A 19,410-nucleotide genomic window follows, 5' to 3' on the forward strand; every position below is an offset into this window, starting at 1 on the left:
GAATTTACATAAATCAAACATTAAGTACACAAAAGTAAACATTTATATACCTAATAAATCTACTGCTTTTCGAAATAGGAATTCAATATGCATTTAGTGATCCAGATGTCACCAGCTGAGTCTGTAGCTGTTAGGAAATATCTTCTTGTGCAGATATTCCACAACCTGCTCTTTATTCTTGAGTTTTTCAAACTCATAGTATGGAACCTAGAGACCATTGAAAAAAAAAAGACCATTGTAGGACATAAAACCAAACTAGTGCAAGTTAAGCCCAATTAAGAATATACGATTAGGGTTTAAAGGTATAGTTAACAAAAATTCATTTTACTCGCCCTCATGGTGTTATAAATTTGTATGACCTCAGAAGGCTCGGATTAAACCACTGGAGTTGAATGGATTGCTTTTACACTACCCTTATTATCCTTGTTCAGAGCTTGAAACTTTTGTATCCCATCGAATGTTAAAAAGCAAGATACATTTTTTAAATACAGGGGTTGGACAATGAAACAAACACTGGTTGTTATAGTGTTGGAGGTTTCACTCATATGCGCGGCCTGGTGGCTGAAAATCACTGATTTTACATTCCATTAGTAAGAGCAGAGTGAGAGGTTTGAATTAGCAGAGCAAAAGCACAGCTGTACATAAAATATTGCCATCCACAACATAATGGACAGAGTTAAAAAGAAGACAAATTGTTGGTGCGCATCTTGCTGGCTCATCTGTGACCTTGGGTCCATTCTTCATACCTTGCTTAATACATCTGAGATGGTTTGACAGATGCCATATCTTCTAATCGTGATAACTGATCTCTGGCTAATTTTGTTCTTCAAACGAATTTGCGGATTTGATGAAAATATCTGGATTAAGTTGTCTGAGATTACATGAGATTGAGATTCTGAGATTCTTGTGGTCATTGGAAAAGGGACGACAGCAAATGTAATGACTTCAAATTAAAAAAGAACATCACACACCTGACAAAAAACTTTCTGGAATTTCTGGAACTTCATAAGTTAACAGCCAAGTGACCGAAACGACATTAAAGTTAAGATAAATGAAATGTGTACTGTTTGTTACATTATTTCACGATTTCTAGTATTTGTACAGGCTTTAACATTTGTATTTCAATGTTCTAATTAGCAAATATTACAATTTTACCTGTGAAGCAGATTTGTTATGTGACTGCATTAAGTAAAGTTTCTTAAGGGTCAAGAACATTTGCCTTAACACCTGGACTGCTGCTGCCCAGAGTGAAGCACGGGGTGGATCAGTGATGGTTTGGGCTTCAATATCATATCATGGCATTCCCCACTGAGCTTGATGAGCTTGACTGTCACTGCTAAGGACTACCAAACCCTTCTGGAGGACCATGTGCACCTAATGGTTCAAACATTGTACCCTGAACCAGGTGCCGTGTATCAGCATGACAATGCTCCAATACACACAGCAAGGGCAATTTTGCAGGAGCGAGTCAGAAAAAGTTTTCCTCCACCAGCATCACATAGTGACCTGTCCACTGTTCTGGAATGGCTCAAAATCCCTCTGGCCATTGTGCAGGACTTGTATCTGTCACTCCCAAGATGAATTGATGCTGTATTGGCCGCAAAAGGAGGTCCTACACCATACTGATAAATTATTTTGGTCTAAAACCAGGTGCTTCTATTTCATTGTCAAACCACAGTACATTTGTAAGTTTACATACACCTTGCACAATCTGAAAAATGTTAATTAACAAAATAAGAGGGATCATTAAAATTGCTTCTTTGAATAAGCAATTTCACACAAGTTTACATATAGTCCAAGAAGAAATAATTGAATTTACACAAAATGATCCTGTTTATGCTTGATTCTTAATACTTTGTTTCCTTACCTGGATGATCCACGATAATGATGTTTTGAGATAGTTGTTCATGAGACCATTTTTTGGTTTCTTCTGCATACTAGAACCCTATTTAACAGTGGCTGTAGTTTCACACTGAGTAAAATTCATACACAGCAATTACAAACAGTGCAATCATTCACTGAAGCTCAAGAAGAGTAAACTGTCCTCATTTTGTCTTCTGGGAAATTGTTCTGGGATTATATGTAGCTTCTGAAGGGCATTGCTAAATGAAAATAAAAAGATCAAATAAATAAAGTAAAAGTTCAAAAAAGTATGCATCAATGATTGTTTGTGCCCTTTTGTAATTGTCCTAAGTATTAAAATGTGGATCTAAAAATCATATAGTCTCTGCTGGAAAGGTTCAAATATGCAGAAGATCCTGGAAAACCAAAGAATGTGCAAGATTATCCAGATAACGAAAATCTGTCTCTAAACATCTGTGAGAAAGCTTATTCAGGGTAGCACTAAAAAGGCAATTTTATGATCCCTTTTATTTTGTTAAAACTACTTATTTGCTGCCTAGTGTGCTTCTGCGTACTTGCAGATTCTGCAAGGTGCATGTAAAGTTATGACCAGAACTGTATCTTGTGTTTTATAGAAGAAAGAATATCATGAGTAAATAGGGTAAATGACCAAAGTTTCATTATGGGATGAACGTTCCTTTAACCCCTTACTAGTCAGCCCCAATTTTGGCAAGTGATGCATTCATGACATACCCAAAATAAAAAGGTTTCTGCTCATAAGTCATTCTGAATGGACACATAACACACATATATTTAGAAAGCCAACCTTTGAGAGTTTCCAGTTCAAGACACAAAATTAAACAGACTGTTATTAATATTGAAATAAGCTCAAACATAAAAACAAAAACAACAAATATTAATAATATATTTATTAAATGTATTAAAATAGTATGTGAATGTAGGATTGCAACTTATAACCACAACTAAAGCGTAGCCACAATTGTGGTCATGCTTCATTTCAAATCTGAGGATGATATCTCTAAAATTATGTGTTCTATAAAGCCTATCATAAAACCATGTCAGTGGAGATTTTGGATAAGTTTTAGAGAAGGCTGATAAGATGCATATCAAATATTTTATTGCCCTGTAAACACCGATTTACAGTCATTGACTAATGTCTGGCGAGGCGAACTGGCCCATTCATGGTCTATTGATGTAAATCGGCGAACATTTCACACCTCTGCCGGTATGAGACTTAATCTTCATCATTCTTTTGTCCTTATTCTTTTGTTTGAATTCAGCCATTATAGCCTTTATTCTGGCATTATGCTTGGCCATCTAACTTACACCTCTGTCATCCCACTATACATGAATAATCCACCTATGATCTTAAAAATCACTACCAACGTGAATATGTGAATTATTTAAAAAATATATATATATATATTATGGAATAAAAAGCTCCTGCTGCTGCAGGTGCATTAGCACAACAAGTAGCATCAAGCTACATGACACAATTTAATTGATTAATATTACACTTTTACTTAAAGCTCACTTTAAAACACAATCGAGTATTTGTATCATATTCCGGTCGCGGTTTAAAATGGTTTCAAGTCAAAAAAAGATTTTGAAATATGTTATATCTAGCATTTTTTTTGAAGCTATGGGCTATCTTACCTAGCAAGCATACTGGAAGCATTCATATGCCTATATAAATACGCCAAAATAACACGAAATCACAAACAAACCATATATATTAAAAACGTGCATTTATTAGTTTCTTGATTAGGGTGAAGAGACGTTATTTTTGCTTTGTTACGACGGAGGTTAGAATGAGGAAGTAAACAAAGGAACTGCGTCATACAGGAGGGCTGGTTTATGATCACGTTGGAACACGTGAGATGATTGACAGCTGTACAGCGAATGAGATCGCGCTGATATCACACACTGACGCAATTCAGGAAAAAGAGACACAGAGCTCGCAGTGTTCGCTGTTTTGAACTCTTCAATCGCATATTTCAGTGAAAAACGGAATAGAAATATTATTCTGCATCGACGAAATATTTTACAAACATCCGATAATTAATCATTATTTCTCCAAATATGCGCACCATTGGACTAAAAGCCCTGGCGGATGCTGTATATTGCATGTATGTGAACACGAATAAACCGGAAAAGACGTGAATGAATGCTTTATGAGTGATGATTTCTATTCAAAATAACGAACGTTACAGATTTATTTATTATTTTGCACTCCTGGCATAAATTAAGAAATTAATGTCACTGCAAACCAGTTTAATCATAAACAGTGGTCAAATATCGAAGCTGGAGTCTTTAATCTTTCTAATGATGCTGAGTTTGACCAGATAAGGCAAGTGTGTGATGTTTAAATGAGTAATAAAGGTAGAACAGCGATAATCTGGGATCACTGGTGATCTTTGACGAGTAAGGGGTTAAAATCAAATCAAAGTTTTCCACTTATGAAGGCAAGCTAACTAACATTTTAGTGAAACAGACAGCCTGTAAATAAAAAGGCAAGAGAAATTATGTTGGTTTTACCTGAACAACTTCATATCCCAGAATCCTCAGATGACGCTGCTTGATGGCTTCCTTGCCTAGTAGTTTCTCTGCATTAGCTGCAAAGCGCTTTGACCCATCAATACAGAGAGCAATTCTGATAATACACAAATTAATGTTGAGCTCAGAATATGCATGTGATCGTACAGACCACTAAACATCAGTGCCTGGGTTTTGCAAAGAGCAGGACATGCATTACCTCTTATGGATTTCTTCTGAATGACAGGCAGGCAGGACATACCCTTCTTCATCTAGTTTTATCTCAATGTCTGCAGATAAATAAACAAGAAAATATTGGCATATACGCAACCACAGAAATGTGTTAGTGTAAGACGTTGACAGCTGTACAATTTTCAGGGTCACACTCGACCAGGTGTATAATCTTTACCTAGCGTATAGCAGTATGGTGTAAGTACTCTGGAAGCAAAGTAAGATCGAGCTCCCAGCAGATCCACTAGGCCAGACTTCACAGCATTGTAGAATTGAGGTTCCACGTGAGTTTCCAAAGACTGTCCAGAAGCCAAAAATGACTTCACACGAAACTTTGGTGAAAGTCGTGGACCCTGGATGTAAGTGTAGGAAATGAGCATGGTTGGTTATGAATTAAATAAGCAACATAAATGGGTGTTTGGTAAATATAAATCATTATATTTCATTATACATTGAGTCATTACACACCTTGACATAAAAAATAATTACTGATTATAATTATGAAGTATTTATAGGTCCAACCACCATTTTTGTTCATGTCCCACAACTGTGGTATCATTGTGATAGAATTAGCTGAATTTATGTGTCAACACTTTGACATTATTTCAACTGAATTTGTTTTATATATATTACTTTAAACCAACTTAAAATTATTTTTTGTTGTTGATTACTGACCATTTATATATACAGTATATATATATATATATATATATATATATATATATATACACACCGGTATATATATATATATATATATATATATATATACACTCACCGGCCACTTTATTAGGTACCCCATGCTAGTAACGGGTTGGACCCCCTTTTGCCTTCAGAACTGCCTCAATTCTTCGTGGCATAGATTCAACAAGGTGCTGGAATCATTCCTCAGGGAGTTTGGTCCATATTGACATGATGGCATCACACAGTTGCCGCAGATTTGTCGGCTGCACATCCATGATGCGAATCTCCCGTTCCACCACATCCCAAAGATGCTCTATTGGGTTGAGATCTGGTGACTGTGGAGGCCATTTTAGTACAGTGAACTCATTGTCATGTTCAAGAAACCAATTTGAAATGATTAGAGCTTTGTGACATGGTGGAAGTAGCCATCAGAGGATGGGTACATGGTGGCCATAAAGGGATGGACATGGTCAGAAACAATGCTCAGGTAGGCCGTGGCATTTAAACGATGCCCAATTGGCACTAAGGGGCCTAAAGTGTGCCAGGAAAACATCCCCCACACCATTACACCACCACCACCAGCCTGCACAGTGGTAACAAGGCATGATGGTTCCATGTTCTCATTCTGTTTACGCCAAATTCTGACTCTAACATCTGAATGTCTCAACAGAAATCGAGACTCATCAGACCAGGCAACATTTTTCCAGTCTTCAACTGTTCAATTTTGGTGAGCTCTTGCAAATTGTAGCCTCTTTTTCCTATTTGTAGTGGAGATGAGTGGTACCCGGTGGAGTCTTCTGCTGTTGTAGCCCATCCGCCTCAAGGTTGTGCGTGTTGTGGCTTCACAAATGCTTTGCTGCATACCTCGGTTGTAACGAGTGGTTATTTCAGTCACTGTTGCCCTTCTATCAGCTCGAACCAGTCTGGCCATTCTCCTCTGACCTCTGGCATCAACAAGGCATTTCCGCCCACAGAACTGCCGCTCACTGGATTTTTTTTCTTTTTCGGACCATTCTCTGTAAACCCTAGAGATGGTTGTGCGTGAACATCCCAGTAGATTAGCAGTTTCTGAAATACTCAGACCAGCCCTTCTGGCACCAACAATCATGCCACGTTCAAAGTCACTCAAATCAACTTTCTTCCCCATACTGATGCTCGGTTTGAACTGCAGGAGATTGTCTTGACCATGTCTACATGCCTAAATACACTGAGTTGCCGCCATGTGATTGGCTGCTTAGAAATTAAGTGTTAACGAGCAGTTGGACAGGTGTACCTAATAAAGTGGCCGGTGAGTGTATATATATATATATATATATATATATATATATATATATATATATATATTTATATGTTTTTTTTTTTTCATCTAAACGGACATGTCCCACATATTTGAGTCCTTACCACAACACTGAAAAAGACTTACAATGATATTTTAATGACATCAAATCTAGTTTCTATGGAAACAGTCAAGTCAAGTCACCTTTATTTATATAGCGCTTTTTACAATACAGATTGTTTCAAAGCAGCTTTACAGTAATAACAGGAAATTAATGCAACAAAGATTGCTTTGGCTGTACAGCAGCTCTAGAAGAAGGTCATTGTCAGCTTTACAGTGATAACCGGAAAATAATGTTGAGCACATAGTTGACAGATTGGGCCACCCACACTAGATCACTCACAAGATCCAGAAAAATAAGATAAAGATCATCTTATTTCTGAAGTATTTATAGCATAGATAGGTAACACTTTAAGGTTCCTTTTGTTAACATTAGTTAACTACATTAGTTAGCATGAATTAACAATAAATAATACTTCTATTAATCTTAGTCAAATGTTAATTTGAACATTTATTAATACATTATTAAAATCAAAAGTTGTATATGTTAATGGTCTGGGCTCTGGGGTTAGATTAAGCCAGTAATAGGCCTTAGTTCAATTTGCATAGCTTTTATTAACGTGCCTTAGAAAAACACATTACTGGTGTGCATCTTGAGACAAAACAATGGCACTGACATATTTTAAGATCTGTCAGTGCAAGTTGTTTTCTGTTAAAACAGCTCAAAAATGCATTTTAGTCTGGTACTTAAGCCTTGTCTGTGAAACTGGGGTAATATTATTTAATAGATCTGAGCTAACATGAACTAACAATGAACAGTTGTGTTTTTATTACCTGATGAGGATTTCTGCAACAGACGCACTTTACTTGTCTCATTCACACAAAAGGATTTAATTCTTCAAAATGAATACAAGCTTTCCATAAAAGGAATATCCCATAAAAGGATATTACTTTCCATACCTTACAACAATATTTAGCTATCAAGGTAATGACATTGAATTGCACAATGTATTGCAACTTTAAAAGTATTTATGCATTTAACATTTTATACATTTTGGCTCTCAACGTCCAGGATGTTGATTTCTTTTTTTTAAAAAGAAGAAGAAGAAAAAAGAAAGCACAGTGAAATGCAAAAACATTCTATGAAAATTTCACCTTAAAATAGCTTGAATGTAACTCTACTCCATTGCTTCATTTATTACTGTATATGAATATGCTAATTAGCCCCGGCCCCACTCACTCACACCAGCTCACAGATTCACTCGGCCAACTTACTGAGGTAAAAGCTGCACAATGGTATGGCTCTTTACAACGTCGGAAACATGATGTGATTAAATATGATTCGGCTTTTGCTTATCAAACAGCTAATAATGTGTTGCTAATGTTACACAAACCATGTTCCCGTTCGCCATCTCAGAGTCACACAGCTGCCTTCTAACAATCATTTAGAAACGCTTTGAACAACTCAGAAGAACGTCAGTGGAGAAAGGCATATAGTTCATCATAACATCGAAAATATACATCATAAACACGCTATATTGCTAAATCTACCTGATTTAAAGCTCGCCGGCATGTTGACGGTTAAAAGGTAGTTTGTGACGTCAGAAACACCAGCGATTTCAAACTGCGTTTTTGAGACTGTCTTTGGTTCACCGCAGTTTTAAAGAGAAAATACTCAGCAATGGTGTTGACTTATGAATTTGTACATGTTTTGTCTTAAAGCATATTAAAAACACCACATAGTCATATAAACAACATTAAAAGCATGATTTTCAACACAGGGTGACTTTAAAGAAAATATTTTGGATCGGCTTACACTGCAAAAAATGCTTTTCTTATGTAGTATTTTAGCAGATTTCACACAAAGCGGCACAGTTTTAACTACTCATAGCTTCGTGACACAAAATAAAGTCGGACTCCCTATGATGCATTACGTACTTGACAGAAACTCTCAGTGACTTTACTGAGAGTCACTCACGTAAGAGGTACATGAGTGAGATTGATTCTTCTTCTACTATAGTGGGTTGCGAACCAACTTCATTGGTGCATACCGCCACCTATGTGTGTGTAAAGAGAATGAATTCAATATTCCTCACGTAATCCATATATCCTATTTTTTTATCCACTAATCCTAATAAATCTCATGATTGCATTAATTTGTTTCCCCGCATTTTGACCATCATTTAGTATATTACTTATTGTGAATTCTTCTTATCCTAAAGATTGCAGTTCTTGATTCTTCCTTTCCCTTTCATTTTGCATTAGCCTACATACCATCAAAACATACTCCACTGTCTCCTCTATTAAACAAATATCACATAAACCAATGTTATATTTCCCTATAATGTGTGGTTTAGGTTTGAATGCCCTGTTCGTAGTTATGTGAACATGACTTACTTCCTTAGGCCTACTTAAGTTGTGAATGATGATACTTTTCTTTATGCTCCTTTTATAATGCTGACCTGTTTGACATGAGTCCCAATATGTCTGCCATTTCATATCCTTTCCACATCATTCTTCTAATATCAAATCAAAATGTATTTATAAAGCAACTTACAAAACACAGTGTACCAAAGTGCGGTACATTTCAAAGGGATAAGATAAAATACAAATAAAAAAAGAGATAAAAAAGAAATAAAAGAAAGATAAATTAAGAAAAGGAGAATAAATTAATAATATAAATGCATCTAAACAAATACGCCTTAAGACAGGCTTTAAACAGGTCTATAGAGGTAGAGGATCTGATAGACATGGGTAAACCATTCCACAACTTTCGGGCAGCAACTGAGAAAGCACAATATTTTAATAAATGTTTTCCTTTTGATCTGCTGAGTGAAATATTTATACTCGGTTCATCCATCTTTAATGATACTTTGGCCATTTTGACAACAACTTCACAATAGTGTATTTCTGAAAAAATGTTTTTAATTAAGATATGTTTAACAGCCTGTGGTGTACAACTCAGAGAGGGCCTCAGAGAAGACCTCATGTCACAGAGTTCACTATGTCTCACTTCAGCAGACACCCAGCACAGCTGTACCAACCACTGTGGAACATCAGAACCAACCACTGTGGAACATCTGAACCAACCACTGTGGAACATCTGAACCAACCACTGTGGAACATATGAACCAACCATTGTGGAACATCTGAACCAACCACAGTGGAACATCTGAACCAACCACTGTGGAACATCAGAACCAACCACTGTGGAACATCAGAACCAACCACTGTGGAACATCAGAACCAACCACTGTGGAACATCTGAACCAACCACAGTGGAACATCTGAACCAACCACAGTGGAACATCTGAACCAACCACTGTGGAACATCAGAACCAACCACTGTGGAACATCAGAACCAACCACTGTGGAACATCAGAACCAACCACGGTGGAACATCTGAACCAACCACAGTGGAACATCTGAACCAACCACAGTGGAACATCAGAACCAACCACTGTGGAACATAAGAACCAACCACTGTGGAACATCAGAACCAACCAACCAACCACTGTGGAACATCTGAACCAACCAACCACTGTGGAATATCTGAACCAACCACTGTGGAACATCAGAACCAACCACTGTGGAACATCAGAACCAACCACTGTGGAACATCTGAACCAACCACTGTGGAACATCTGAACCAACCACAGTGGAACATCTGAACCAACCACAGTGGAACATCTGAACCAACCACTGTGGAACATCAGAACCAACCACTGTGGAACATCAGAACCAACCACGGTGGAACATCTGAACCAACCACAGTGGAACATCTGAACCAACCACAGTGGAACATCAGAACCAACCACTGTGGAACATCAGAACCAACCACTGTGGAACATCAGAACCAACCACTGTGGAACATCAGAACCAACCACTGTGGAACATCAGAACCAACCACGGTGGAACATCTGAACCAACCACGATGGAACATCTGAACCAACCACAGTGGAACATCAGAACCAACCAACCAACCACTGTGGAACATCTGAACCAACCACTGTGGAACATAAGAACCAACCACTGTGGAACATCAGAACCAACCAACCAACCACTGTGGAACATCTGAACCAACCAACCACTGTGGAATATCTGAACCAACCAACCACTGTGGAATATCTGAACCAACCACTGTGGAACATCAGAACCAACCACTGTGGAACATCAGAACCAACCAACCAACCACTGTGGAACATCTGAACCAACCACTGTGGAACATAAGAACCAACCACTGTGGAACATCAGAACCAACCAACCAACCACTGTGGAACATCTGAACCAACCAACCACTGTGGAATATCTGAACCAACCACTGTGGAACATCAGAACCAACCACTGTGGAACATCAGAACCAACCACTGTGGAACATCTGAACCAACCACTGTGGAACATCAGAACCAACCACTGTGGAACATCAGAACCAACCACTGTGGAACATCAGAACCAACCACTGTGGAACATCAGAACCAACCACTGTGGAACATCTGAACCAACCACAGTGGAACATCTGAACCAACCACAGTGGAACATCTGAACCAACCACAGTGGAACATCTGAACCAACCACTGTGGAACATCTGAACCAACCACAGTGGAACATCTGAACCAACCACTGTGGAACATCTGAACCAACCACTGTGGAACATCAGAACCAACCACTGTGGAACATCAGAACCAACCACTGTGGAACATCAGAACCAACCACTGTGGAACATCTGAACCAACCACAGTGGAACATCTGAACCAACCACAGTGGAACATCTGAACCAACCACTGTGGAACATAAGAACCAACCACTGTGGAACATCAGAACCAACCAACCAACCACTGTGGAACATCTGAACCAACCAACCACTGTGGAATATCTGAACCAACCACTGTGGAACATCAGAACCAACCACTGTGGAACATCAGAACCAACCAACCAACCACTGTGGAACATCTGAACCAACCACAGTGGAACATCAGAACCAACCACTGTGGAACATAAGAACCAACCACTGTGGAACATCAGAACCAACCAACCAACCACTGTGGAACATCTGAACCAACCAACCACTGTGGAATATCTGAACCAACCAACCACTGTGGAATATCTGAACCAACCACTGTGGAACATCAGAACCAACCACTGTGGAACATCAGAACCAACCAACCAACCACTGTGGAACATCTGAACCAACCACTGTGGAACATAAGAACCAACCACTGTGGAACATCAGAACCAACCAACCAACCACTGTGGAACATCTGAACCAACCAACCACTGTGGAATATCTGAACCAACCAACCACTGTGGAATATCTGAACCAACCACTGTGGAACATCAGAACCAACCACTGTGGAACATCAGAACCAACCAACCAACCACTGTGGAACATCTGAACCAACCACTGTGGAACATAAGAACCAACCACTGTGGAACATCAGAACCAACCAACCAACCACTGTGGAACATCTGAACCAACCAACCACTGTGGAATATCTGAACCAACCACTGTGGAACATCAGAACCAACCACTGTGGAACATCAGAACCAACCACTGTGGAACATATGAACCAACCATTGTGGAACATCTGAACCAACCACTGTGGAACATCTGAACCAACCACTGTGGAACATCTGAACCAACCACTGTGGAACATCTGAACCAACCACTGTGGAACATCAGAACCAACCACTGTGGAACATCTGAACCAACCACTGTGGAACATCTGAACCAACCACTGTGGAACATCAGAACCAACCACTGTGGAACATCAGAACCAACCACTGTGGAACATCAGAACCAACCACTGTGGAACATCAGAACCAACCACTGTGGAACATCAGAACCAACCAACCACTGTGGAATATCTGAACCAACCACTGTGGAACATCAGGGGAACCACAAAAATGTGTATTGTTTCCAGTCCAAATATCTAAAAATCATGATGAATTTACTTGATGAGTAAAATGCCATAAGATATTATGTCTTGTTTTCTGGGGTAATAAATCAAAATGAAGAGGGTTGTTGCTTAAAACAAGCAAAATTATCTGCCAATGGGGTAAGAAAAATAATAATTCAAACAGAAACAAGAATCATTTTCTTACCCCATTGGCAGATAATTTTTCTTGTTATAAGCAAAAACGGCATTTTACTACTTTAGTAAAGTCTTGATTTAAGAATTTTTAGATATTTGGATTGAAAACAAGACAAAAATACTGAGTGAGAAAAGCATTTTTTGAAGTGCACAGCACAGAGTCGGACATACCGGTACTTCAGCAGAAAGACAGTTACTTCATTTATTGTATCAATCATTTAAAAATCATCATAGTGATCATGGTAACCAGTTATCGTTTGTCTTAAGAATTTAATTTTTCCCCACCCCTAACTAAAAGGTGATTCGATTTGTGCCCTCTATTGTACTGAAATAAAAGTTACATTCTTTTATCCTGTCAGAGATGAATTTCGCTCTTGGTGTGAAAGGACCATTTGTTAGTGATTTGCTCAGCTTTTTTGCATCATGTTTGGTGTGAGATAGAAAAATACAGTTTTACTCACATCATAAAATGGACACTCCAGCTTTACAGTCATGTAGAGTTGAGTCAGCTTTGCAAGAACTATGGGATCCAACCCATTGCCCTCCCCTTAGAAAGTGCAGAGATGGAATATATATTATTCAAAAAAGTAAGCACAGAAGCATGTTAATGATCAAGTGTTAAATCATTTAAATGAATATTCCCGAAAATTGATCCCAAGTACTGTATAGAACATGCTTCTTCAATGCTTCTTACCCTGTAGCTGCTGCATGAAGTAAGGGCTGAAGACTTTTGAGACGAAGTTAAGTGGGTACCTCTGTAGAAGTGTACAGGCATACAGTAGGTCTAGAAGGGCTCTGGGCTGAAATTGTGAAAACCGGGCATGCAAAACAGACTCCACCTTTCCGAACAATCTCCCAGCGTCAGGTGGCAGATATCCCAAATCTCCCAGGGCAGCTATCTGTTGTGACACCTGCCACGTCGAGTACTCCTCTGCGCGATACACAAAACTCTCAGCCACAGTGTTAAAAACTGGTGGAGAAAGAATGCGCCGTCTCTGGAAATACTGCATCACCTTGGTTACGGTTTCTGCATGAGCGGTGAAGGCAACCTTGGGCACATGACGCTCAAGAGCTTCCACAAGAAAGTGGTCGCTGTGTCCATAGTGCATAAGTGCTGACAACACCACAGTCAGTTCTGCATCTGCAAAGTTTTGCACATGATGAACAGCTTGCTTGCAAAGCGCAATTACAAGTGGTAATGCTTGATTCTGTCTCAATGTGACTAAAGCACCTAGAATCTTACTAACTGCCACTGGGTCCATTCGTTGCGCCTGTCGAAGTGCCTGCGCATTCATTTCATTTAGAAGCTCCAGGTAGTGTCCATCTTCACCCAAACTATTTGCTAGCATGCAGTAAACAGCAACTAGCTCTGCCATATTCCATTGAGCTGGTTCTTTATTTTGGAGCTGATTTATAGCCCGTTTTACCATCCAACCGTCAGGCCCTTCCAATGCAAAGAAAGCCCTTGATATCCCACATAGCGCTTCAACACTTAACTGTTCCAAATCCAATCTCTTCTGGCATTCGAACACTAGCCTCTGCACTAGGCGGCTCTGAGGGTCAAGGTAGAGACGTGTACAGCCCAGGAGAGCTCTAACCAACACTTCATCCTCTAATCCGGCTGAATCATGTTCCAGTCTTTGACAAAGTTTATTAAGGGCCAAATCTGATAGCAGTATCTCTGGTTTCCGAAGACCACATGTGGCATCCTGCTCCAAGTCAGCCAGTCTGTGAAGTATAGATGCTGCTGCTGCAGCTGAGAGGACAGGGTAAGATTGCAAAAGAAGTAGAACTTGCTGAGATGAAGCACAGGAGGAGAGTCGTTTCATAAAGGTGTGGTCCTCATCAGAAGTAAGGTGGTGCAACAATGACAGACCACTTCCACTGGTGAGGAGCTCCTGGTAAGGGCGAATGGTTCCAGCAACAAGGAAAAGTGGGTCTCGTTCTGTGGTGCATATACGCCTTGGACTGAGGTTGGAACGTGTAGGAAAGCAGCCAGCGAAGGTTCGAAGACAGGGAGAAACCAGACGCTTACCAGTGCATGCTTTCAGTGAAGGAAGGATTTGGTCATCCAAATGTCTCAGCAAATGCAGCCTCAGTGCCAGTGTTTTGGCCATCGTAAAAAAGAGCTACCAAATCCTTAATATACAGTCAAAACAAAAGAAAGAATCAATTAAAATTAAACATCATCTACTAAACTTGTGATCAGAGATATCTATTTTTCTGTCGCAAGGTACCGTCAGTAAGATTTCAATGGGTGACTTTCAAAACCTCATTTTGATGCTTCCTCAGTTTCTCACTCCTCCGTCCTTCAGCTTGTAATACAGAAACCATGCAAATTCTGCTATGATGAAGGACGAGGTAGAATATGGAAGTAAAATAATGCCAAATGTTTTTGAAACAAAAAAGCCTGTTGAATTGCGCTACTTGAAAAAAAGTCTTGATATTGTGACCTTACCACAAGTGAGTTGCCCTACCCTTTTCCACTATGGAAGTAAATAATAAATAAAATAGTAAATAATGCCAATTTTTTTTTAAAACAAAAAAGCCTGTTCAAATATTAATATTTCAATTAAAAACATTTCAGTTTCAAAAAACATTTGGCATTATGTACTATTTTATTTATTATTTACTTCCATAGTGGAAAGGGGTAGGGCAACTCACTTGAGGTAAGGTCACAATATCTGACTAGATATGCAACGATCGATAATACATATATATACCGGTGTATATATATAGTATATAAAATTGGTCATCTCAGTAACAGTCATAAACGATTAAATGAATATCAAAAGTGCCATTACTATTCAGCAACTATTATTCTAAACTATACATGTAACTGTCTGATGGTATATCATATATAGCATTTTACATGTAATTTATGGCTCAGGGTAATATCAATCCTGTGTTCATCAGTACCTACACTGTTAAATAGTTTGGAAAGATTGTAATGTTTTGGAATATAAAGCACAATGTCTCTTAATAATAAAATAAAAAATTCCAATTAAATATTATTAAACTGTCATTTCCATGTCTAATAGCACAATTTATACAAAATGATGAGGGTTATACTGTATGCATGATATAGCCTACAGTACAACCGTTTTTCTTTCAGAATGTGTATAGTTGTGTACACTATTATTTAAAAAAGCTTTATCAAGCCAACATAATAATAACAATAATTATAATAATAAGACATTTCTATTTCAGCAGCAGTAAAAACTCTTGAATCATTTTAAGTGTGAAATCAACAATCTAAGATTGAAGAAAAAAAAATAATGAACAGCAGTTACCTCTTGGACATGGGTCCAGTGCAGATTTCACACAAAGCGGCACAGTTTTAACTACTCATAGCTTCGTGACACAAAATAAAGTCGGGCTCCCTATGATGCATAACGTACTTGACAGAAACTCTCAGTGACTTTACTGAGAGTCACTCACGTAAGAGTTACATGAGTGAGATTGATTCTTCTTCTACTATAGTGGGTTGCAAACCAACTTCATTGGTGCATACCGCCACCTATGTGTGTGTAAAGAGAATGAATTCAATATTTCTCACGTAATCCATATATCCTATTTTTTTTTATCCACTAATCCTAATAAATCTCATGATTGCATTAATTTGTTTCCCCGCATTTTGACCATAATTTACTATATTACTTATTGTGAATTCTTCTAATTTAGTTCTTGATTCTTCCTTTCTCTTTCATTTTTCATTTAATTTTGGATTAGCCTACATACCATCAAAACATACTCCACTGTCTCCTCTATTAAACAAATATCACCATCATGCCCTGCAAAGGTATGTGAATTATATAACTGCACACTTTAAAAAGAAAACTGATCAAAAAGTTGAAAATTTCATGTAGCGTTTAAAATTTATGATAATCATAACTTAAAAAAACAACAACAAATATTCTCATATTAACATTTAAATGTGTTGGGGGGGGGGGGGGTCATCTCTTCATGCTCCGTCTGCAAAGTGAACAGACTGATGTTACTAATGGTGATATATTATTTCATAAACATTTAATAATAACAATTATTTAATAATAAGTGAATTATTTAAAAAATAATAATAAGTGTCATATCAGCTTATTTACATATTTAAATATGCATATTTGTGATATTTACTCCCCTGGCCATTTTTTACCTTCATAAAAGCAAATAATTCCCTAACCATATTACTGCAATTGTAATTAAATTAAATTAAATTAAATTAAATTAAAACAGTTAGGTTTTGTGATGTAAAAAGAAAGATAAATAAAATTAAATAAAAAAACAGAAATGTTGCACCTTTAATGTGAAATTACAACCTACATGCAATGCCACTGAAAAAATTAACGAATCACCAAGCTCATCTGTAATGTTCACGCCAGTATTCGCCAGAATTGACTGATTAAAAATAAATCTCAGCTGTTCTTGTAAGATTTTGGATGTAAATTAAAGACTTCTTAAGTGAATCTCCTAGTGTTTACTGACCAGCAGTGTGTGACAATATGTGACAATAGCTAAAATTATTAATACATTTTACATTTTTGTAGTTTTTATGACAACCATTTAAATCACTATCTCAGCAATGATTAAAAACTTACAATTGCAATAACAGAAAGTAGAATGTTTACTTTTTTTAAATTTAGTGCATAAATCTTAAAATGTATATTTCTGAGTTAAAGTGACTCAAAATAACGGAGCATGTCAATCACAATTTTTTTTATTAAACTGTTGTTTCACAGACAAGGCAAAAGCCTAGTCCCAGATTAAAATGCATGTTTGAGATGTTTTAACTAAAAGCAACTTGCACCATCATATCTTAAAATATGTCAGTGCTATTGTTATGTCTCAGAATGCACACCAGTAAGGTTTTTTTTTTTTTCAAAGGGACATTTATAAAAGCTAGTTAAATGCCCAAATTAAACTAAGGCTTAATCCTGACTTAATCTAAGGCCTGGGCTGGGCATGAAACCGGTTGCATAAACCACTAAGACTAGTCTTACAAATCCATTTTTTTTTTTCATTAAGACTGTTCATAGGTTTTTTTTTTTTAACCATATAAAAAAACGTAGATTAGCCTAATTTGATACCGAAAAAAGTAAGACTGACTTCGCCTGACTAATAGCTAGTGGGTCATACTAGAACTTAAGACACTGTCTTAACATAATAGACATTTTCATGACATTTTGTGCTAAAATGTATTACATTGAAAGATAATTATTATATTGTAAACATTGTTTCACTTATACATTATGTGCTGGTATTACCTTATAAACTGTGATTACATTATAAGCTGCAGTGTGTTCATTATGTAATCAATTTCTCATACAATAACCTATTACATTATGTAAAATGAAACATTGGAAAATCGTTATTACATTATGAGCTCAAGATATTATTACGTTTTTACAAAAAAATATTACATTAGCTACAGGTTTAATTTAATTTAATTTAAAAAAAAATGCATAGAAAAAAAGCTCTCAGGAAATTTACTTCAACAGAATCAGCACTTTTGTCTACTACAGCAGTTCATTGACTTCCAAACGAATCTTCAAACCATGTGGCAAAAGCAAGCCAATTTAATTAGGATTGCAAGCTTCCCTGGAGTTGTTGGAGCCATTGATGGAACTCATGTTCAAATCATTGTGGGGACATGACCAGAGCAAAGGCATGAGAAACTGCTTGCATTCAATTCACATTTTTATTGACTTCAGAAAAAGAATAACAAATAAAAAATAACATAAACAAAGACACAAAAGGTGGCCCTCTTCACGGAGGTCCCTCACCAGAATTGACTCGAACAGACAAAATAAATCATTTTATACTGAAAGGTTCAACCATTTCATAATAATAGGGAATTTAAATTATATGTACACATACATAATACATAAATAAACTTAAATGAAAATAATATTCAAAATACATTTTACAAGGAAAGAAATACAAATAATAAACAATACATTTAAACATACTATAAACACTCAAAATAAACAATAAAACAATGACCCCCCTGCTCACACTAGGAAATGGACGATGCCTACACTACCCAGAATTCCTTGGGATGGCATAAAATGAGGAACAGGAAGGCCGCACTTCCTCTAAAACTCCCACCCCCACAACCCATGCTGCAGGCATGAACCCAGAAAGTAAGTTTTGAAAATGGGGATATAAACTATTATAGTTGATGTAAATTCTAAATAAAGAAATAAAACTGTTGGTGTCTTTTGTCATCTGTCTAATGTGCACCTTAGACTAGAAAAAAGTTGCCAAACTCATATTTAACCAAACAATGAGAAACAAACCGCAATCAAGGGTAACTTATGACATCGTCACACGCATACTCTCTTGAGTAGGCACTTAATTTGAATTTGAGTAATTACTTCAGGGCTACTAAAAAAGTATGTTCTATAATATAGTATCATGCACACCAGTATCTCGCTGGAAGTAGTAGGTCATCCGAGGACTTTTACTCTTTTATCAGTACTGTGAATTTGGACATACTGCTTTTCGTCTACTATATAGTAGGGAAGTATGAATTTCCAGATGCAGCTTTAGACTTTGCTAAAATTTGCTTTTAGCTCTTTATACATAGCTCATATCTTAAACAATTCTTGTTTACTGAGATTTTTTTTTATACTCATTCAAAGCTTTAGCCTATTCTTAAAAGCATTTTTTAGA

The 19,410-nt window shown here is 37.3% G+C and overlaps 1 protein-coding gene across 1 annotated transcript; it reads right to left on the minus strand.

Annotated features, from left to right (window-relative positions):
- Positions 1 to 15: 15 nt before the first annotated feature.
- On the minus strand, positions 16 to 16,214 carry fastkd3 (FAST kinase domains 3). Its single transcript, XM_056242322.1, has 7 exons — positions 16,023 to 16,214; positions 13,433 to 14,867; positions 13,200 to 13,285; positions 4,808 to 4,982; positions 4,619 to 4,688; positions 4,402 to 4,516; positions 16 to 207 (listed from the first exon to the last, which is right to left on the minus strand). Exons 2-7 carry the CDS (start codon positions 14,853 to 14,855, stop codon positions 109 to 111), a joined length of 1,968 nt encoding a protein of 655 aa, XP_056098297.1. The 5' UTR covers positions 14,856 to 14,867; positions 16,023 to 16,214; the 3' UTR covers positions 16 to 108.
- Between the last annotated feature and the right edge of the window lie 3,196 nt (positions 16,215 to 19,410).

The sequence above is a fragment of the Rhinichthys klamathensis genome, unplaced genomic scaffold (genome assembly GCF_029890125.1).
Source record: "Rhinichthys klamathensis goyatoka isolate OS25496 unplaced genomic scaffold, OSU_Roscu_1.1 h1tg000722l_1, whole genome shotgun sequence".
In the NCBI taxonomy this organism is placed as follows: Eukaryota; Metazoa; Chordata; class Actinopteri; order Cypriniformes; family Leuciscidae; genus Rhinichthys; species Rhinichthys klamathensis.

What these genes read in the sequence shown, in the direction of transcription:
- fastkd3 (XM_056242322.1), bottom strand. Translation starts at nt 14,855, where the DNA reads ATGGCCAAAACACTGGCACTGAGGCTGCATTTGCTGAGACATTTGGAT. An exon ending in CTTCATGCAGCAGCTACAGG is followed by an intron (nt 13,286 to 13,432) that starts GTAAGAAGCATT and finishes GCACTTTCTAAG; the next exon opens with GGGAGGGCAATGGGTTGGAT. An exon ending in TGGGATATGAAGTTGTTCAG is followed by an intron (nt 208 to 4,401) that starts GTAAAACCAACA and finishes AATGGTCTCTAG; the next exon opens with GTTCCATACTATGAGTTTGA.